This window comes from Chiloscyllium plagiosum, chromosome 18, assembly GCF_004010195.1.
Source record: "Chiloscyllium plagiosum isolate BGI_BamShark_2017 chromosome 18, ASM401019v2, whole genome shotgun sequence".
Classification (NCBI taxonomy): Eukaryota; Metazoa; Chordata; class Chondrichthyes; order Orectolobiformes; family Hemiscylliidae; genus Chiloscyllium; species Chiloscyllium plagiosum.
Genome location: NC_057727.1, coordinates 27,226,105 through 27,248,886, shown reverse-complemented (window position 1 = coordinate 27,248,886; position 22,782 = coordinate 27,226,105). Strand labels below are relative to the sequence as shown.

Sequence of the window (22,782 nt, the reverse complement as noted above, 5' to 3'; positions counted from 1 at the left end):
TTGGTCAGAGTATTGAGTACAGGAGTTGGGAGGTCATGTTGCGGCTGTACAGGACATTGGTTAGGCCACTGTTGGAATATTGTATGCAATTCTGGTCTCCTTCCTATTGGAAAGATGTTGTGAAACTTGAAATGATTCAGAAAAGATTTACAAGAATGTTGCCAGGGTTGGAGGATCTGAGCTACAGGGAGAGGCTGAACAGGCTGCGGTTGTTTTCCCTGGAGCGTCGGAGGCTGAGGGGTGACCTTATACAGATTTACAAAATTATGAGGGGCATGGATAGGGTAAATAGGCAAAGTATTTTCCCTGGGGTCAGGGAGTCCAGAACTAAAGGGCATAGGTTTAGGTTGAGAGGGGAAAGATATAAAAGAGACCTAAGGGGCAACTTTTTAATGCAGAGGGTGGTACATGTATGGAATGAGCTGCCAGAAGAAGTGGTGGCGGCTAGTGCAATTGCAACATTTAAGAGGTATTTGGATGGGTATATGAATAGGAAGGATTTGGAGGGATATGGGCCAGGTGCTGGCAGGTGGGACTAGATTGGGTTTGGATATCTGGTCGGCATGGACAGGTTAGACCGAAAAATCTGTTTGCATGCTGTACATCCCTATGACTCTATGACTTTTTGGGGAAATGTCAATATATCAAAGATGTAATAGCAGAGCATTTAGAATAGCATTATATAATTAAGCACAGTCAGTGCATTTTCATGAAGGAAATCATGCTTGACAAATTTATTAGAATTGCTTGAAGTAATGAGCAGGATGGATCAGATGAACCAGTAGATGTCATATATTTAGATTTACAAAATGTATTTGATAAGGAGTATAAAAATTGGGAATAGGGCCTGTGCTCATTGGAGCTTATAAGGATAAGGGCCAAATGTATTGAAACATATAAGATTCTTTCGGCTTGAATCTTCTAGGACAGTAAGTGAGAAATCTGGCAATGCATTTTTTGACATCGTGAGCAAGTTGTTGCATTCTCAAACTGGGTTTTGGGTGTTGAGATGTAATTCTCAGTAAGAGACAGCAAGATACCTAACAGTGGGGATTATTGCATGTTATTGGCCTAAGTAACTGCAAAGCTCAGCTCATTAATATTCAGCTTGCTGTCCTACCACCTACCCAGAAGAAAACTAAATGTGAACAATTCCTGACGTGGACATCAGCTCACTGTCTGCTCTTCCAAATCACTGTCTTGGAGACCCGACAACAACATCTCAGATCATGCTCCAGGTCATGGAAAGCACTCACACCCCGTCCATGCATGTTGGCATTAGACACCTGACAGCCTCCAGGACCCTTGTGGCACCTAACCCATCCACTTATAGTACACTTCTGCACTTTAAGGCTGCCCTTTGGGTCACACCAGCGACTAGCCTTGAATTGGAGCTGTGAGGACTCTTTTCTGCAGTGACAGGCACTTGGTTCACTTATTGGTCCAAGTTGCATCTGAGGGCTGTTTGTTTTCACTCTTACAGACCTTCACCTTTAGCCTACCTGTATCCTCACAGCATTCCTGTTTTGCCTTCACTTGCTTTGCCTCTTGTGCTTTGATACCTCTAGCCAGACCTGCCAGATTCACAGCTTTGCTGTTTATGGCAAAAACAAAACCGGATGTTTGTCATGGTTGTCAGCAGTCCTTAGTAATGAAAAAGGGAGACACCCTGAAGTAAAGGGGTCTGTTGTGTATGTAGTTGGCTGAGTGTTGCCCCTTTGGGAGAGCAAGTCAGGTAATGCAGAACAGGAACTAGGAGAGGCAGTCTAGGATCGACTGTGGAGCTGAAACAACTCACAATAATGTATTCCCTGTTATAATTTACCCTCAGTCTATATTCTAATTTTGGTTCCAGTGAACCAGAAACACAGCAACCGGCAATGAGGATTGGCTTCATGAACATACGAGGAACGGCTAAGGATCCTGGAATTGTACTCATTGGAGTTTAGAAGGTTAAGGGGAGATCAAATAGAAGCTGACAAGATAATACATGGCTTGGAAAGGGTAGACGCTAAGAAATTGTTTCCGTTAGGCGGGGAGACTAGGACCCGTGGGCACAGCCTTAAAATTAGAGGGGGTCAATTCAGAACAGAAATGCGGAGACACTTTTTCAGCTGGAGAGTGGTGAGCCTGTGGAATTCATTGCCGCGGAGTGCAGTGGAGGCTGGGACACTAAATGTCTTCATGGCAGAGATTGATAAATTCTTGATGTCACAAGGAATTAAGGGCTACGGGGAGAATCCGGGTAAGTGGAGTTGAAATGCCAATCGGCCATGATTAAATGGCAGAGTGGACCCGATGGGCCGAATGGCCTTACTTCCACTCCTATGTCTTATGGCTTCGGGCTATAAACTGTGTGAGAGCACATTTTTTTTGTCGGGTGGAAGGATGTCACCTGCACTTCAAAAACGTTGTGGAATTCTGGAGGTAATGTCATAACAAGTGATTGTGAGATGACTCATGCTGTGGTTGACACCAGAGAAAATGAAAAGCACTGGGGAGCAGGCTGAGAGTGGCTGTCATGAAGGGACTAGGGCTACAACTGAAAGCTGAAGAGAGGAATACTCACCTGGGAACTTACTGTAGCCATCACGGAGAGTGGTCGCGAAGGAACTCAGGCTGCAGCCTGGAAAAGCGATGCACTGACACAGTTGGTGAAGTAGTGGCCAGTGGAGACGGTGCTCCCTGAGTGGCCTTGGTTATTGAGTGGCGGGATGATCATAAGGCAGACAGTTTGGAGTGATGGGACCGTTTGACAGAGACAGAATTTTGGACCCTACACACTGAACACTTTGATGTGTATTTAAAGGTGAATAACGTGGATGAAAACATAATGGTGCTGGTTTTCTTGAGTACCATTGGGAGCAAGACCTTCACAATTCTAAGGAGTCTGGTGCAACCAGAGAAACCTGCAGAGAAGACATAACTCCGCAGTTGTTTGCAAGGTTCTTGTTATTTTGCACTAAAGCCACAGGTTGGCACAGTGGTTAGTACTGCTGCCTCACAGTCTTGGGTGACTGTCTGTCTGGAGTTGTCCTTGAGTCTGTGTGGTTGCCTCTGAGTGCTTCAGGTTAGGTGGATTGGCCACGCTAATTGCCCATAGTGTCTAGGGATGTGTACATTAGGTTGATTTGCCATTGTAAATGTAGAGTTACAGGGTTAGAATGTGGTCTAGGTCTGGGTGGGATGCTGCTCAGAGGGTCAGTGCAGACTCAGTGTGCTGAATTGCCTCCTTCTACACCGAATGTTTCTGATTTTATGAAAATGTATATAGCACGAAGGAGAATCCATTGCCCAATTTCTGACCACCTTCATGAAGTTAGTGGAGCATTGCGAATTCGGAGGGTTCCTCCAAAGTGCCTTGCGGGACTGTTTGTGACCTCTGACACACAGCCATTTAGCGGAAACTACAAATAAGGAGACATCTGGATTTCAAGGCAACTTTTGAAATTGCTGCCTCGATTGTGTCGGCTGACAGAGGAACAACACAATTGAGTGACGATCCCTGGGGACATAAAGTAGTGGGAACTCGGAGTGAGGTAACAATGGTACAGTGTCTTTGATGTGGAAAGAATGGTCACAAGGAGTCAACGTGTTGGACTCGAGAAGCCCAGTGCCACAGGTGTAAGTGAGTGTGCTTTATTGCCTGTAATTGCTAGATGCAGCCCAAACAAGACAAGGTGTGTCTGAAGTAGATAATTCAGAGGGCAATTCATGAGGTGCGTGCCGCCAACCAGGGAGTAGGCTGTGAGTCAGCTGTGTCTATGGGAGTCAGCAGAGTTTGGGTTAAACATCCTGTTGATATGGGGTAAAATTGATCGTTTGTGGATTCTTGCCAAATTAAAGGGTAAGGCAGTAAAGGTGGAAGTGGGTATGGATGCAATGTTTCTCTGAACCTGAATCAGTATATTGGGAAAGGTTGAAGGCACTGCCACTGAAGACTGTCAAGATTACACTACGGACATTCACAGAGCAAGTGATGTCACTAAAGGGTAACAGTACTCTCCAGCTAAGTTCAGTTTGCCGAACTGCCTCTGTACATTGGATACATAAGGTTAAAGGAATTAAAGTTAAATTGGGATTTGGATATTAGACTGGTGGACTCTAAAGCAAATTTGCAAGATATTTTGGACATTTATAAAGATGTCTTTCACGGAACCTTGGGAGGAGAATAAAAGAATTAGAAATTAAAACAGAAATTGCTGGAAAAGCTGAGCTGGTCTAGCAGCATCTGTGGACAGAAATTTTGATTTCTGTCTTTGTTTCTGATATACAGTTTCCACAGTTCTTTTGGTTTTTATTTAATTAGAAATTAGTTTGGTTCCCCTATTAAGTTACATAGCTGATTGGGTCTTGTCTGATCCAAGCTGAAACTTTATTGCTGGAACAGCACAGCAGGTCAGGCAGCATCTAGGGAACAGAAGATTCGACGTTTCGGGCACATGCCCTCCAGCAATAAAGTTTCAGCTTTGATCCCCAGCGTCTGCAGACCTCACCTCCTCTTGTCTGATCCACAATCAATCTGGTTGGACATCGAGGCTTCTCAAGTAAAATACCCACTTATTAACCTTTTATTCTCAGACAAGAGGAAAATCATTACAGATCACTGTAAAAACCCTATAATACTAAATACAATCAAGGCTTGGAATATAATGCGGCAAAATGAGGGTAATTCACATAAAACATCCCCCTATGCACCGATAGTGGGAGCATGGGGATTCCAACCGGGGTTAACAGATGCCACTTTTAAACTCTGGAGAGCCAGGGGTATCTCATGTCTCGGGGATTTATTTAAAGATGGGGTCCTGATGTCTTTCGGACAGCTGCGTCAGAAATTCGGATTACCCAATGGAGACCTCTTTCGATACTTCCAAATTCAAGATTATATACAGAAGAAGACTACGTTATTAGATAGTCTTTATAAATCCGATAGAGAATGTAGTGTCCTACGACCAGTGGGGGTATCTTCCGTCAGTAATATTTATCATTTGCTACATGATGAAGTATCGGGAGATATGGATAATCTGCTTAAAACATGGGATCAGGATCTGGGACTAGAAATCTCCACAGAAACGTGGAATGATATCTGGGAAAATGCTAGAAGAATTACTATTTGCAACAGAACCCAGGCTATCCAACTGAAGATACTTCATAGGGCCCATATAGCACCGGTTCGACTGGCAAAATTTAAGGCAGGAGCATCTCCAATGTGTCCTAAATGCAAAATAGAGGAGGGCACTCTTGTACATTGCTTATGGACCGGTCATAAGATCCGTAGATATTGGACTAAAGTAGCAAGTACCCTGACAGAAATTTTAGGAACGGAAATAAAAATGGACCCCGTATCTCTCCTCTTGGGCTTTTCGAACTTTCCCTCCCTGGAAGGAAAAATATTTTGGTGAACTGGGCGGCTGAGGGCCCCCTGGACTTTCAAATTGGCATTTTTTTTCTTTTTGTTTTTTTTTGTTTTTTTTTGTCAAATTTTGGCTATTGTATATTTAAGCTAATTGTATATCAATGTTTATATCTGAGAGTTTTGTTTATTTTTGTAAACTTGTAAAAATGTTAAATTTCTAATAAAAATATCTATTAAAAAAAGAAATTAGTTTGGTTGAAGTAGAAGGCTCATCCGAGGAGTCTGAAGGCCCATCCAATACTGTATGCCATGAGCCTAAAGTGAAGGCAGAACTGATATACTGCTGCACCTGGGAGCGTTGGAACCACTAACCACCAGTGAATGGGCCACTCCAATTGTCTTAGTCTTATATACAGTTGCTGTGAGGGTTTGTGGTGATATTAAGGTCACAGTCAACCCAGTCCTGTGTGTAATCAATATCACTTTTACTCATTGAGGACCTGTTCAGTGGATTGGCCGGGAAAAGAAATTTTTAAAAATGGATGTGCTGCAGGCCTACTTGCAGATGAGTCTTGCGAAGGAATCCCAGCTGTTGCTGCTGATAGTGACCACACAGGGTACCCAACAAGCAACTGACTTTTGGCATCATATCAATGTTGGCTCTTTTCCAGAGGTCCATGGACCAAATTGAATGGATTGCCAGGTGTCCAATGTTACTTGGATAGTATTTTGGTTACTGGATCCTTAGAAGAGGAGCATTTGAAAAATCTTGAAACAAGCCGAGAAAGGTTGCAGGAACACGGCCTACAAGTAAAAAGGGAGAATAGAGTACTCAGCCATATATTTGATGGTAAGCGTCCCAAGAACATGGAGGCTATACTGTAGGCCCCTAGACCAGATAATGTGTTTCAACTGCGATCATTGTTGGGACTTGTAAATTTACTATGGCAAGTTCCTATCTAATCCGTCAACTGTACTAAAACTCTGCATTGGTTGGTGGGAAAAGGGTGACCATGGAAATATATGTACGAACGTGAGGAGGTTTACCTGGAGGTGAAGCATGCCCTAAAAAAGGGTCAGAAATATTGACTCATTTCGACCCAAAGTTGCCACTGCAGTTGGAGCGTGATGTCTTGCCATATGAGTTTGGCACTGTAATGTCACACATCCTGCCAAATGGAGAGAAAAGGCACATTGCATTCGCATTGAGTTCACTAACGAAGATGGAGGAGTATGCTGAAGTGGAAAAAGAAGGATTGAGTACTGTGGTTGGTCTTAAGAAGTTCACCCATTTCCTTTACAGCAGGCAATATGTGTTGCTGACAGACCATAGGCCGCTTTAACCTCCATTTTTAGCCTGTGTACGGAGATACAGTCAACAGTGGCAGAAATGGGCATTGGCTCTGTCGGCCTACTCATTTGAAATCAGAAACCGACAGCCGGAGAAGCCCCGCAGTGCAGACGGTTACTGCTACTGGGAGGTTAGGATGTTCCTGACTGAAACCTGAAAAATATATACTTTTCCCAGGAAGACAAGCTGCTGGTGTCAGCAGGTCAAATGCAGAATGCTACCTAGAATGACCCCTTCTTGAGCTTAGTGGTGGGTTTGGTCCTGACAGGAAGGACTTATCATAGAAACCGTCCTTATTTATCCAAGAGGTGGGTATTGTCGGTATCACACAGGCATTTAATTTGGGGAATGAGAGTTGTTATTCCCTTCTGGGAAGAAGAAAGGTGCTGGGACAAGTTTTCAAGGGAACCCCGGCATGGCGCAAATGAAATAAATAGCTAGGAGCTATTTTTGGTGGCTGAATGAGAACTCCAAATTCAGGAGAAAGCAGGACCATGCAAATCCTGCGCTTTAGAAAAGAAGGTGCTGCCATTGTCACTCCTTCACCCAGAGGAGTGGCCTCACCATGGCAATAGATTCACATTAATTTTGTGGGACCATGAGAGAAATACCTGTTACTAGCGGTTGTGGGTGCCCACTCCAAACGGTAGCAGTCTAGGACCGACTGTGAAACTGAGAGGATGCACAATAAATTATTCCCTGTCCTAATTTACCCTCCATCCACCTCATGTTCTGTTTCTGGTTCTTATGAACGACAAACACAATTATGGGTTTTGAAACACTTACTCACAGACAGCCTGTGATATCATTCTAGGTGTTTGGTCACAGAGAGTCAGGCATTTGGTGCAGTCAGGGTCAGAATCCTCTCCGCGTAAGGGGTGAAGAGCTGAATGTCAGGCAACTTGCCACCCACTTTGGCAGTTTCTGCCCTCTTGTGGGCTGTTTTCTCCTGCAATGAGAGAAAGGGAGGGATTGAGTGAAATGAAAGCAGATGGCACAGCTCTTAGTGCTGGTGTTGGGGGGCGGGTGTGAATACAGTGAGTTGTTCCATGTGAATAATTAGGCAACACAGAGGGTGTGCATGGATTGCTGGTGTTGGGATGTGTGAGGAAATGTGTTGTATGAAATTGAGAGTGGAAGAGCATGCACCTTGGTGGAAAGTGAGTGCACTAGGCAAGACAGAGTGGGTGTGAGCTCACAGAGAGAAGGTAACAGCTCTTGTCCTCACAGAGTGGAAAAGTTCATTGACCATTTTCCTTCACTTCTGGGCATTCCTCTTTATGACCAAAACTATGTTGAGTACGGCCCAGGCTGACAGGGTTTGGCATCTCCACTGCTGGTTTAGGGGAAGATTACGTCCCTCCTACACATCACCCCATCCACCAGGATGTCCAGGACCCTATCCACAAAGGATGCCAGTTCTTCCTCTACCAAGTATTTGGTAAATGTCGGACACTGTGCAGGGGAACACCAGACTGAAAGTGCTTGTCTGGGTGCACAAGTCTTTCAGCAGCACAAAGGATAATGGTCAATTTCAGAATATCCTGACAGTGGTGGGGTTTGTGATTAATAAGACAAGTTTGGATGATACATTGAGAAATGTTGCTGGGTCTTGCAGAAAGAACCCCTCTGTAAAACCTGACAAAATTGACCATTTCCCAAAATATGACAAGATTCTACCCTTACAGGGCTTTTCCTCCTAAAGGGGTCTAGGACTGGCAGATGTAATCCGAGTATTTAATTTAAGACCAAAATGAAGTTTCTTTTCTCAGATGGTAGTGAATCTGGAATTCTTTACCAGAGCTGTGTCCTTAAGACGTATATTCAAAGCCAAGATAGATCAGCAAGGAAATCATGGGGTGGAGGGAAAATGCAGTTTAGTGAACTTTTTTAATTAGATTAGATTAGATTACATTAGATTAGATTACATTACAGTGTGGAAACAGGCCCTTTGGCCCAACAAGTCCACACCGACCCGCCGAAGCGAAACCCACCCATACCCCTACATTTACCCCTACATTTACCCCTTACCTAACACTACGGGTAATTTAGCATGGCCAATTTACCTGACCCTGCACATCTTTGGACTGTGGGAGGAAACCGGAGCACCCGGAGGAAACCCACGCAGACACGGGGAGAACATGCAAACTCTACACAGTCAGTCGCCTGAGGCGGGAATTGAACCCGGGTCTCAGGCGCTGTGAGGCAGCAGTGCTAACCACTGTGCCACCGTGCCGCCCACTTGAAGATTATCAGATCAAAAAGATGATTTTGTTGAATGGCGCGGCATACTCGATATGCTGAATTGCCCATCTCTGCTCCTGAGTCTTATGGTGTTATTGGCAACATTGTTGCCATATGTGTTAAAAATTGTAATTCTTTTCTTGACAATACTTTTAGTATTTTTAAAACTCACTCATCAGGACTATGATGTTAGCCCAAATTTTGCATGAAAAGTGATGGTGAAACTATCAATGCACATATTTCCTAAAATGTGAATTGACCTGCATCTTCTAGTAATTACATGTGTAATTAAGTTGGCTTCTATATTTTCTCGTACCTACAAAAGTTGCAAAAAATCAGTATCTTGCCAAGGGACGCATCTTTCAAAATATCAATGGGCATGAAATTATGCTACTTACTTGATGGACTCTCTAAACTCACATGAAAATGTTTTATGATCTGTCCATTCTCCTTTAAGAAAAGTTTTAATGTTTTGCTTCATCTTAATTAATATCTAAGAACATCTCTAGCTCTGAAAATTATTTTTTTTGTGTGAACTGTTATTCCATCAAATTTTTAAAAATATTTTTTAGAGATAGAAAAGCTTTTAAGAAATTTTCATTTGTTTGTCTTTTCTGTCAGTCTGTTTCCCTCTCAATCCCATCTTTCATTTCATTCTTTATTTTACCACCTTACATGATTTAGAATTGTACTAACCAGCTGACATTGAGGGGGCTATTTTTCTCTTGATACATCAGGTGCTAAAGAGTCTCTGAGAGGGTCAAGATGGGATTTTAAGCTGCAACTCCAATTTAGCATGTATTTAGCGTAGGTTACCATCCTTGTAAAGGATTTGAAGCATGAGCTAGGAATAGTCACCAGGATCATTCTGGGTTGGCTAAAAGATAATTAAACTACCTGCTCGTAGTACACAGTTGTTGTGTTGCAGTTTATGTCCTGTCTTAATAGCTACCAGTTAAACTGGAGTAAAACATCATGGCTGGACAGTTTGGGTGCTATTTAAAGTCATGCTCTACTTTCACTGTTCATTTTCTGATGGATGGTGACCAGCTGCACTGTGTTGAAGAAGACCTTTGAGGCATAGCAAGAGAAATTCACTAAGATTTCACCAACACATTATCAACACTTCCCTGGAAATTCCCTCAGGATGTACCCTAAAAAGAACTAGTGGCAGTTGGTTAGCTCACCACACCGACTAAGGTAACCATGAAGGACTGTCTTCTCAACTTCTCCCTTGCCTGAGGCTTGATGATTCTTGGGTTAAAACACCACCGGTTGTGTCTCTCTAATGAAAAAGTAGCCATGTAAACTATGGCAACTTTACCTTTACCACTGACCAGTAGAAAGGAAGTTTATTGTCTTGGGAATCTTGCTGTCTAATGAGGAATGTAAACAAAAGTCAAGACTAGATAGAGCAGCACTAACTACTGCAAATGAGGGGAGCAGGAAGCCTTAAGCACAAGGGAGTTCAGAGAGTGCCACGACACACTCATCCCAATGTCAATGCATGTGGAGGCTGTGCTCTACCAAGATGATCATCACAGAGAACTGTGCTTTCATGGAAGGAAAATTCAGTCCTTGCAGCACAATAAAAACCACATTCATAGAATTTCTAGGAATAATGTTGATTCTGTTGATCTGTAGTGAAGATGATGATGCACTTCATTTTTATACTACCAGAAACATTTGTATGTCTGCTGCTGTTCTCAATCATACATCACAATCCTTTATGCACTTCCATATAAGAAGGCTGCTGGAGCAATATACAATCTGAGGAATAACAATATATCCCAGCCTATTGCTGAAGAAATCCAGACAGTGCTCAAATTGGTTAGGATTATATGGTTTGCCATGAACCAGGAGCCGTTGATTACCCACAGTTGGCCATGTGAGTCCTTGTTTAAACTTAAAGGTGCTCAGGAACAGAGGCATTCCATTCCCTCATTCTGCAGCTGGGTGAAATTACCAGCAGCAAATCAGAAATATGAATGCCAGTATCCAGGGAGATGACATGATTTATAATAAGGCAGTCACTGTCCAACAGATCTTTAACCTGTAATGCAATATGCATGGCTGGCTTCCAGGTGGTGAAGCCCTTCTATGGCTCATGGCTCCCTGGAGAGCAGCTCCTGACATCACATGAATACTTTTACTGTGAGAGTCATTCAGCACTAGATCGGTCAACAGAGGTTTAGATATTTTGACTGGTGAAGAGGTGTCCTGTAATAAATGGCCAAGAAGATCAGCAGATTCATGGTACTTGATGTATGGCCCACAGTCTGGCAATCATGAGAGATTTGACGTTTCCACCAGGACTTCCGACAGAGTGCCTAGCTCAGGAGCTACAAAGAGAAGAGAAGGATCAGTTGGTGTGCCAGCCCATACTGTTAAGCATAGAGAATATTTTCTGACACCTAAATTACACTCAGTACGCATGTGCAAAACATGCATGCACAGTACCTCTGCCAGTACTGCTAGTGAAATCACTTATCCTGTTCGTTCATATTGTGCTTACTTGGGCACAACCATGTTTTGTTTTTACTGGCAAAGCAGAACTTCATGTCCTAAAAGTATGGGTTAATGTGGTGCAATGGTAAAGCTCCAATTGCAATGAAGGTACATCATATCTTTTCCAAAAGGGTTGATTAAAAATAATTATGTAATACCAGGCTGAAAGAGGGGTAGGTCAGGCAGCATCTGAGGAACGGGAGAATCAACATTTCGGGCAAAAGCCCTTCATCAGGCATGAGGCTGTGAGCCAAGGGGGTGGTGAGATAAATGGGAGGTGGTGCTGGGGAGAAGGTAGCTGAGAATACAATAGGTAGATGGAGGTAGGGGTAATGGTGATAGATCGGAGAGGAGGGTGAGGCAAATAGGTGGGAAGGAAGAGGAACATGTAGGGCAGATCATGAGGGTGGTGCCGAGTTGGAAGGTTGGAACTGGGCTAAGGTGGGTGGAGGGGAAAAGAGGAAACTAGTGCAATCCACATTGATGCCGTGGGGTTGGAATGTCTTGAGGCAGAAGATGAGGTTAGGGTGTGGTGATGGAGGAGGCATGTCCTTGATGGAGTGGGAGGGGGAGTTGAAGTGTTCATCTACAGGGCGGTAAGGTTGGTTGGTGCGGGTGTCCGGAGATGTTCTGTGAAGCGCTCTGCAAGTAGGCGTCCTGTGTTCCCAATGTAGAGGAGACCACATCGAGAGCAATGGTTGCCGAGAATTTGAAGAGGGCAGTTTGGTGTTCTCTTGTGTGATGGTGTGACTTGTGTGGTGTTATAATGACCTTCCCTCAGATTGCATCATCCCAGTATTGGCATGTACAGTCTGGGTTACCAGGCTGATGGGCATCTGTAAGGATAATGGTGGAGTGGAGTCAAAAGGAAGAGTAGGATTGCTGTCATCCAGTAGGAGGTTCTTACTCATTGATTCCCAAGCCACTACTTCAGTGTGTTGGTTCAGCCATCACAGGGATTTCTAGAGGACAAAGGAGACATTTTTATTCCTGAAACGTCGATTTTGCCCGAAACGTCGATTTCGCTGCTCTTTGGATGCTGCCTGAACTGCTGTGCTCTTCCAGCACCACTAATCCAGAATCTGGTTTCCACAGTCATTGTTTTTACCATTATGCAAGCCCGATCAGCCAAGCAGACCCCCATGGCAGCTGCCTGAGAGTCATACAAATGTAGTGAATCAGAGCAGGAGTGGGCTATTTAGCTTGCAAGCCATTTGATGAGACAATGGCTGAACTGAATATGACCTTAATTCCACTTGCCTGCCTACAATTATATAGCAGCACTTAGCCCTTCCATGTCGTTTGCAACAGTGCAAATGAGGTTGGTTGAGATTTTATTGCAATGTTTTGTTATTTCATGAAAACTGCAATGACTGCAGAGAATGTTGCAACCTCAGTCTCCCGATTTTATATGATGTTCAGCACCACACATTGCTGGATGGAATTGGCCAGCCTCTCCTTGCTGGAGATGATGGATTCTAACTTCCCTGACCAGATACAGACAAAGGCGAACGTTGCACCAAGAAAAGGATCACGATGAGTAGCCTTTCAACATTTACTGATTGGATTGAGAATGAAAATTTTGAACAACAGGCAATTCTCACCATTTGTGATGCATTTTAGAACATCAAATAATATTAAAGTTTTCATGTTAAGATCAATTTGTTGTGAAACCTAATCACTACATGAGAGTTATTTTCGGAGATGAATTTTAGGGAAGATGTTATGTTTAGTTTCTGGATCCTGTTACAGTAAACTATCCGTATTATAGAGTCATGTTCAGGCTCACTTTCAGATGTATCATCAATTTGTATAAAATAGCATGATGAGAATCTATTGATACATGCCATGCAAAAATGTCTCCCTTTCTCCTTTTATAGGTCCTGCTGTAAAAGCTGGTATTACAGTAGCTATAAACTTCTACAAAGATCTAAAATATCAGAAAAAGGAAAACTATTTAGATAACCCAGATAGCAAAAAAAAACCTGAACAGAAAGATAAAATTAAGGATTTATTTCTAGGATTTTTTGTAGTGAGAATCACACATACAGATAAATTTAACAACTGTGGAAGCTAACACAAAATGTGTTAATGTTGTCTAATAAATATAAGCTGTATTATCTACATGCAGCGCGAACAAAGGCAATGTTGGTTATCACTGCAATCTGAATTACAATAATATTATTTAAATAGTATTTCTGTTATAGAAAGATCCATTTCTCTGCCATGAGCGTTAACATTACAAGAAGAGTTTGCTCAAAGCTGATTGCTACTGGCTTCACAAACTCCTCCTCACTGTCCAAAAATTTAGATATTGTCTATGTTTGAAGGAAAAAAACACATCTCAGGATTTATTAAATAATCCAAATCCATTTAATGTATCATACAGTGTAAACCTTTGCTATAAATTCTGTGTCTTACAATTGTGTAGTTCACAACCACCTGATGAAGGAACAGTGCTCCGAAAGCTAGTGCTTCCAGTTCAACCTGTTGGACTATAATCTAGTGTTGTGTGATTTTTAACTTTGTACACCCCAGTCCAACACCGGCATCTCCAAATCAAGAATTCTATGTCGTACAACAAGAGAAAATCTCTGCAAATTTGTTGCTATTCTATGATACTTTTACTGTTTCCCAGAATATGTGCCTCTAAAGATCTTATTTTTTACAACACATGCTGATAGTTTCTTTGAGTAATCAGTTCCTCCAAGTTTTTTCCTGAGTATCCTGTGCTCTCCTCTTATTCACTTTATATGTCCACTGGTCTTTTCACCTCCTCTTGATTCATGTTAAAACATTTGCAGCTTGTTATTCCCATTTCATCCAGATCCCTATCTTTTACTATTTGTTCTATATTATTTTCAGAGCCTGCCTCCCAGGTTGGTTTTGTTTGTAACTTAGCTTTGTCCTGTCCCCATTTCTAAATAATTTCTGTACAATGTAGCAACTGCTAACTTCTCAGGCAGCTGGCTACTTGCCATCTTCCATTCTGATACCAGTCCTGCTACTTGGCTCAGTTGGTAGTGCTCTTGCTTCTGAGAAAGCTGTGGATTTGAATTTAATTGAATTAGCTTTATTGTCACGTATTTAAATGAGTACAGTGAAAAGTTTACAGTCACCTCATAACAGCACCATCTTCGATACAAAGGTACCTATGTACAGATACTTAAGATAAAATTCTTAGTAGGACAAAAAAAATTAGAAAAGTAAAGAAACAAATAGTCCAGCATTATAGGTGATAGGAATAAATTAGAAAAATAAAGTAAAAAGTTCAAAATATCACTCTCTCTGACCCAGTCCATGCTGGCACCTAGCCTTAAGGGGGAAGTCCACTGCCTCCCTGCCACCTGTGCTAGACTCACCAATGTAGGACTCGCTCTGCTTTAGGCACCATCTCTTCGTCACTGAACCTAGACTCACCCCACAAGGGCTTTTGTTTTGTTGCTATGAAGCTATATGTTTTACAGATATTGTCTAAGCTATTTTAAGACAATTTAACAATGCTAACCATTTAAATTAAGGCTTAATTTAATTAATTTGGTTAACAAAAGTGACTTGCGAGGTCGGACAGCACAAAGTTTGTTACATTTATTTTGAGAGAGAGGAAGTCAATCCTACAGTCGGTTCTGACATAATGCAATAGGTTCATTCTTATGCAATCTCACGTTATAAGAAAATTGTGCAGTAGCCGCCCCATTTAAACTAATGGGGCCGGAATCGCATTATAGCCAGTACAGCTAAGGAAAGTTTGTGTTCTACATGTAACGGTCTAAATTCTTCAATCACATTAAAGCCAATCAGTGTTGAAGAAATGCACGTTATAGCAGAACTGACTGTATTTGAATATGTAGGTATGATACATTATTTAGCTGTGACTGATTACATCTACCTGTATACAATGTACATGTATAATTAAAAGTATATACAAGCTGAAATGAAAGTTGAAGTGAAATACAAGCTGAAAATAGCTTGTACAGAAATAACATAGACAGTAAATAAATATGGTATTGAATTCTGAATGTGGTGCAAAAGAAAATAATTCAGTTGCTTGATGCCACCTTTTATTATAGGTAGGGGAATCCCAGTGTTTTTTTTTGCCGTAAAGAGGAAGTTAGTATTCTAGATTTGTTGAAGTGTAGTGAAGAAATTGCTACTCGACAAATATCATTCTAATGTGAAGTATGAAAAACATATTCCATAGGATCAGAAGATACCGAAAGATAACATTTCAATGCTATTAGGCTTGCATGCGCTTCCTATCGGCACAAATTGACTTCCTGTTGGAATTTTTTTTCATACTTTTTGAGTCTCTTTCTTCTATGATAAATTTTTATGTCCATGGTTAATAACAAAAATCACCAAGGTAAATCTAGCATTACAATGCACTTTAGCTTTCAGTAAGATTTTCTTCCAGTTCTGCAGTCATTTTTTGTTGTTTTGTTAATAGCCTTTTCTCCAGCTAAGTTTACTGTAAGTATAATTCCGAATTTAAGCTCAAGAGTATTTAAATTCCATTTAGATTCACTTTGCTGACACTGTCATGTGAGGTTTCAATCCTCTGCCATTGGGATTTGCTTCAGTCTTTGGTTTGCAAGTTCTGATTTGCAGTTCCTCTGTATCACTAAGTCTGTGAACTTGAGCTCATTGTTCCTTATTGTTTACCCAACTGCAACATCTTTAAGTGTTGATACTTTCCATCCCTGCAATTCCATGCTTCTGAAGTCTATACTGATCTGTCTCTATTCTGCTGCTCGGTATTCCTCTGGCTGGATGCCATAGAAACTAGGCTTTACTCTTGATTCTTGCCCTCTGTTCTCTGTGTTCTTGTTTTATTAAGGAAATGTCAAATCCTCTATTTTTTAAATCCATGTATAAAGCAGCAGAATCTATTTGAATGTTAAATAAATCTCAGTATAAATATACAATGATGATGAGCCAATTTTGAATTTTGTTTTATTTTGGGGTTAGAAAGATAACTTCATCTGACTTTATCTGAAAAATTGCTAATATATAAACAGTCACATCTCCTGAAAAGACTTCCATCTTCATGCTTTATACCTCAAGAATTAGGAAACTCTTTATTGCCTGCATTGAGATTTATGTTGTGTTTCTACTTTCCTATATGATGTTTTCTTATTTCATGAAACACTTAATACAGTTGCCTCAGCCTAACTATGTCCAACATAAGAACAGGACAAATTCCTTTAATTCATAACTTGAGTTAAAATTAGTAAAGATTTAGAAATGGATGGGCTAATAAAGACTGAAAGCTTGGATTTGTTAAAGGTAATTTACGTTTTGACAATTTTCATACAATATTATTCTGATTTAATGAGTTTTTCTTTATTGCTTGTTTGCTCACGCTGATTACCTGCCTAAGAGCAGTACACAGTGGCAACAGCCGAAGAACTTAAAACATCCTGAAGCTTGACAGGGTGGCAGCTGACAGATACTAAATACAAAAATGAATGCATTAGCTGCACCTGAATGCCATGGTTGGGTTATTATCATGTAAGTTACTTTTTTTTTATTAATGAGGTGCAAACTACTTTCTGAATTACTGTTACTGTCTTGCTCACTTTGCTTACAGTAAGCCATGACTTTCTAACTGACAGTAATACTAATCTGTGCTATCTGTCTGAATTAAATGATTGCTTAGGTTAAACATAGGCTATTTATGTGGTGGGAATATTTCATAACTTATTTTGTTATCATTCCTATTTTTAAACATCTTGAATTATATTAGAAAGAACTTGACCAATATAGAATTTAATCCTAATTTTCATTTGCTTACTTTAAGCCATGTAACTATACAATGACACATCGTCTATCATTTGATTTAATGCTGTTTTTAGCAAGCAACATAGCACTTAACTCTCCACAATTAAGTGATAAAATATCAAATCTAAGTTTATCATTTTAAAAATGACCAATTAATAATTTCTGGACAAAAACTAGATCACAAAACCTGGTCCAATTATTCTTTACCTTCTAACTCTACTGCATCTGAAAACTGAATATGTTTGTGATATTCCATGTGTAACTCCTTAATCAATTGAATAGTTCTATACTGAAATCTTATTATTCTATTCTTATTTTGTATATTGATTGGAACTAGGTGGACCTCATTGACTACAAGGTCCTTGATTGGTGTTGTTAGCCTGCCATTCAGGAAAGCTATGGCTGACCAATACAACCAGGAGATTAGGTCAGGGGACTGACTCCAAGCTGACTGGCTACAGCCAATGTATGGTGCACAAGTACATAAAGGGTGAGCTGGTGACGGGAAACCGGCCTCTGTGCGGTTATTTCGTATTCCTATTCCTATAATTTGCGAAGGAAATTTTGTGTATAAGCTTGTTATACTCAAATTGTAAAATCATTAATTTGCTTAGGTTAAACATGGGCTATTTATGTGGTGGGAATATTTCATAACTTATTTTGTTATCATTCCTATTTTTAGCTGTAGCGCCATCACTGGTGGAATGGTATAATTACAACATGAGTAGTTAACAGAAACAGTTTCCATTCTAAATGTGGACATGGGAATTTAAAGTAAACGTGTAGAAGTAAAGACTAAGGGGCTCTTCTGGCATAATAGCAGTGTCTCCAGCTTTGAGCCAGGAATTCTGGGTTCAAGTCCTACTGCTCCATTGGTGTGGAATAACATCTCTGAACTGGTTGATGAGAAAATATCTAAAAATAAGGACAGTGAATAAACTTATAATGAGGTCTGAATTGCATGTGCATATCCTGACCACGTTAACTCTAACCTTTCTTTATCTGAAAACAGGAGTTGATCTTGAATCCCTATTCATAAGACCATAAGACATAGGAGTGGAAGTAAGGCCATTTAGCCCATCAAGTCAACTCCGCCATTCAATCATGGCTGATGGGCATTTCACTGCCACTTACCTGCACTCTCCCCTTATCGCTTAATTCCTTGCGAGATTAAGAATTTATCAATCTCTGCCTTGAAGACATTTAACGTCTCGGCCTTCACTGTGCTCCGTGGCAATGAATTCCACAGGCCCATCAGTCTCTGGCTGAAGAAATGTCTCCTCATTTTCATTTTAAGTTGACCCTCTCTAATTCTAAGGCTGTGCCCACGGGTCCTAGTCTCCCCATCTAATGGAAATAAATTCCCAGCATCCACCCTTTCAAAGCCATAAATTTTCTTGTAGGTTTCTATTAGATATCCCCTCAACCTTCTAAGCTCTAATGAATACAGTCCCAGGATCCTCAGCCATTCATCGTATGTTAGGCCTACCATTCCAGGGATTATCCATGTGTATCTCCACTGGACATGCTCCAGTGCCACTATGTTCTTCCTGAGGTGTGGGGCCTAGAATTGGACACAGTATTCTAAATGGGGCCTAACTAGAGCTTTATAAAGTCTCAGTAGCACGTCACTGCTTTTACATTCCAACCCTCTTGAGATAAATGACAACATTACATTTGTTTTCCCAACTACGGACTCAACCTGCACGTCAACCTTTGGAAAATCCTGGACTAGCACTCCCAGATCCCTTTGTACTTTGGATTTAGGAACTTTCTCACCATTTAGAAAATAGTGCATCCCTGTATTCTTTTTTTTCAGAAGTGCAAGCCCTCACATTTGCTCACACTGAATTTCATCAGCCATTTCTGGACCACTCCTCTAAACTGTCTAAATCTTTCTGCAGCCTTCCTACCTCCTCAGTACTACCTGTCTGTCTGCCTAAGCTCGTATCATTGGCGAACTTCACCAGAATGCCCCCAGTCCCTTCATCCAGATCATTAATATATAAAGTGAACAGCTGTGGCCCCAACACTGAACCCTGCGGGACACCACTTGTCAGTAGCTGCCATTCCAAAAAAGAACCTTTTATCCCAACTCTCTGCCTTCTGTCAGACAGTCAATCCTCAATCTATGCCAGTAGCTCATCTCGAACACCATGGGCCCTCACCTTACTCAGCAGACTCTCATGAGGCACCTTATCAAAGACCTTTTGGAAGTCTAGGTTGATAACATCCAGTCATTCACACAGCTGTAGGTGATAGTTGAAGTGCTGTAAACAGCAGGGCTATGGACCAAGAATCCGAAGGTGGGATTAGACCAGATAGCACTTTATCAGCACAGACTTGATGGGGCAACTGGCCTCCTCGTGTACTGTAAAGTTTCTGTTTCTGAAGTCATTCAAATACCTTTGCTTCCTATTACTACACACTTTGTGTAATAATGAGATACTTGTATTACAGTGGCATTAGCCTAATGTTACCATGAGTAATGCCTGCTTATGTTACTTTTAATGAGCAACGGTGTAGCTGCTGGTGATATCACTTTGAAACACGAGTGATTCTGCTACTCACTAATTTATGTCTCCCAGCTGATTTCTCTACAAATTCAGAGACTTTCCAAGCACGCCCACAATTTCATAGTTTTAACTTTGTGCAGTTAATTAAAGGAATTTGTTCACCGCCCATTTAACTAATTTCTGAATTAATTCATTTTAAGTCACAATGGTCATGCCCTGCTTGTTGTAGCATATTACTTAGAATGTGTCTTTCCTCTCACTCTGGCTCTATCCTGGCTGTTCTTATCCAACTCACTACTGCTGATCTTATAATATCTCTTGAGGCTGATTTTATTCCTTTGGTTTCATTCTAGCTTTAGCATAACTCTTCTGCATTCCCGATTTCTCTATCTCTCCTGACCAGTTAATTTGTTGGACCACGTCCATGTTGAATTATGTTCCTTCTTTAGATTTCTCTGCTATGGATACTGGCTGTAGACCCTCTGATCGAGTTCTAACCTTGCCGATGCCCACTGCCCAGTTCTGTTGCATTTGCCTTTTTCTATTCCTGCCTCTTCTAAATGTCACTAATTTTTTTATGGTCATCTCCTCTTCTGCTCCTAATTTTTCAGCCATCTCCTCTTCATCTCTGCCTGTTTTTACCCACTGTGCATTCTCTTCTGTTCAGTGCTTGTCTCAACTGTTAACTCACCAGCTTCTCGCTCTCTCACACACAACTATACACTACAAGCATGGCCAGAAAGATTAGGAGTAGATCTCAAGGAACAAAAGAGATATTACTGACCTAGAAACACTAAAAGACTGTATGAATTGAAGGGAAACAGATATGATTCAGTTGCCATTGAAACCTATTGTGGACAGATAGAGATGAGACAGTTATGGATCACAGCAGGCAAACCAAAGTGTCAGACAAGAAAACAAATCTACACTTCAGTAGCACAAACAGCAATGAGACAATGAGGACATGCGTCCTACATCAAAGCGTAAAAATGTTTAAGAATAACATGAAGGAAATCAGTAATGTGAAAGTGGAAAAACTGCAATGGTAAAAATATTAGGACCTACATACATTGATTGTCCAGATAGATAGAAAGATACAAATGTAGAGTAGCTAGTTTGTTGGAAAGTACAGGCAGAAAGAAATGGTAAGATATAGAAGGAGAAGGAGGCCTTTCAGCCTATTGAATCTTCTCCACCATTCAATGGAGATCATGGCTGATCTGATAATCTTTAAATCCACTGTCCTTCCTTTTCCTTTATAACCAGTTAATTCCCTTACTGATTAAAAATCTGACTATCTCACCATTGAATATATTTAATGGCCCAGCCTTGAAGTTTTCTGCGGTAAAGAATTCCACAATTTCACAACCTTTTGAGAAAAGAAATTCCTCCTCATCTCTGTCTTTAATGCATAATTGTTATTCTAAGATTAAGAACTCTGGTCCTAGATTCTCTGGCGAGGGCAAACAACCTCACCACCTCTACCCTGTCAAATCCCTTAAGAATCTTGTATGTTTCAATAAGGTTGCCTCTCATTCTTCTAAATTCAAATGAATTCAGGCTTAAATTACTGAACCTGTCAGAAAACAGCCCCTTCATATCAGCCTAGTGAACCTTCTGTGGACTGCTTCCAGTATGTTTTTCCTTAGATTAGGAGCCAAAAGCTGAATACAGTATTCCTGCTGAGGTCTGACTAGTGTCTTGTCCAGTAAGAAAATAGAACAGTACAGCACAGTACAGGCCCTTCGGCCCTCAATGTTGTGCTGACCTTTTATCCTACTCTAAGATCAGACTAACCTACATACCCTTCATTATACTATCTGCCATGTGCCTATAAAAGAGTCACTTAACTGTCCCTAATGTATCTGACTTTACTACCACTGCTGGCAGTGCATTCCATGCACCCGCCACTCTCTGTGTAAAGAACCTATCTCTGACATCTCCCCTAAACCTTCCTCCAATTACCTTAAAATTATGCCCCCTCATGATAGACATTTCAGCCATGGGAAAAAGTCTCTGGCTATCCACTCTATCTATGCCTCTCAACAGCTTGTACAGTTCTATCAAGTCACTTCTCATCCTTCTTCGCTCCAATGAGAAATTCCCTAGTTCCCTCAACCTTCTTCATTAGACATGCCCTCCAATCCATGCAGCATCCTGGTAAATCTCCTCTGCACCCTCTCTAAAGCTTCCACATCTTTCCTATAATGAGGTGACCAAAACCGAACACAGTATTCCAAGTGTGGTCTTACCAGGGCTCTATAGAACTGCAGATTAACCTCGCAGCTCTTAAACTCAATTTCCTGGCTAATGAAAGCCAATATACCATAAGCCTTCTTGACAATTGTATCAACTGGGTGGCAACTTCAAGGGATCTATGGACATGGACCCCAAATCTCTCTGTTCCTCACACTGCCAAGAATCCTGCCTTTAACCCTGTATCCTGCATTCAAATTCGACCTTCTAAAGTGAATCACTTCACACTTTTCCAAGTTGAACTCCATCTACCACTTATCAGCCAGATTCTGCATCTTATCAATGTCCCATGCGACCAACAACTCCACCAACCTCCATGTCATCAGCAAACTTACTAACCCACTCTTCCACTCCTCATCTAAGCCATTTATAAAAATCACAAAGAGCAGAGGTCCCAGAACTAATCCCTGCGGAACACCACTGGTCACTGAGCTTCAGGCTGAATACTTTTCATCTACTACCACCCTCTGTCTTCTATGGGCCAGCCAAATCTGTATCCAGAAAGCCAAATTTCCCTGTACTCCATGCCTCCTTACTTTCTGAATGAGCATACAATGGGGAACCTTTTCAAACACACTGTCAAAATCCATGCTCTACCTTCATCAATGTGTTTTGTCACATCCTCAAAGAATTCAATAGGGCTTGTGACCTGCCCCTTTCAAAGCCAAGCTGACTATCTCTAATTAGCCCTGAAGAAGGGCTAATGCCCGAAACGTCGATTCTCCTGTTCCCTAGATGCTGCCTGACCTGCTGCGCTTTTCCAGCAACAC

At 41.3% G+C, this 22,782-nt stretch overlaps 1 protein-coding gene across 2 annotated transcripts in view; it reads left to right on the top strand.

The window, feature by feature from the left end:
- Positions 1 to 22,782, top strand: part of phf2 (PHD finger protein 2) — a 149,284-nt gene that overhangs the window by 11,620 nt on the left and 114,882 nt on the right. Inside the window, exon 1 of one of the 2 annotated variants that reach the window (XM_043708017.1) lies at positions 17,690 to 17,730. The exons of the other annotated variant lie outside the window; for it this stretch is intronic. Coding sequence (XP_043563952.1) covers positions 17,705 to 17,730 — 26 coding nt within the window. The 5' untranslated portion in view covers positions 17,690 to 17,704. Of the gene's footprint in view, positions 1 to 17,689; positions 17,731 to 22,782 lie in introns of those variants that run through there. 2 annotated transcript variants of the gene reach the window in all.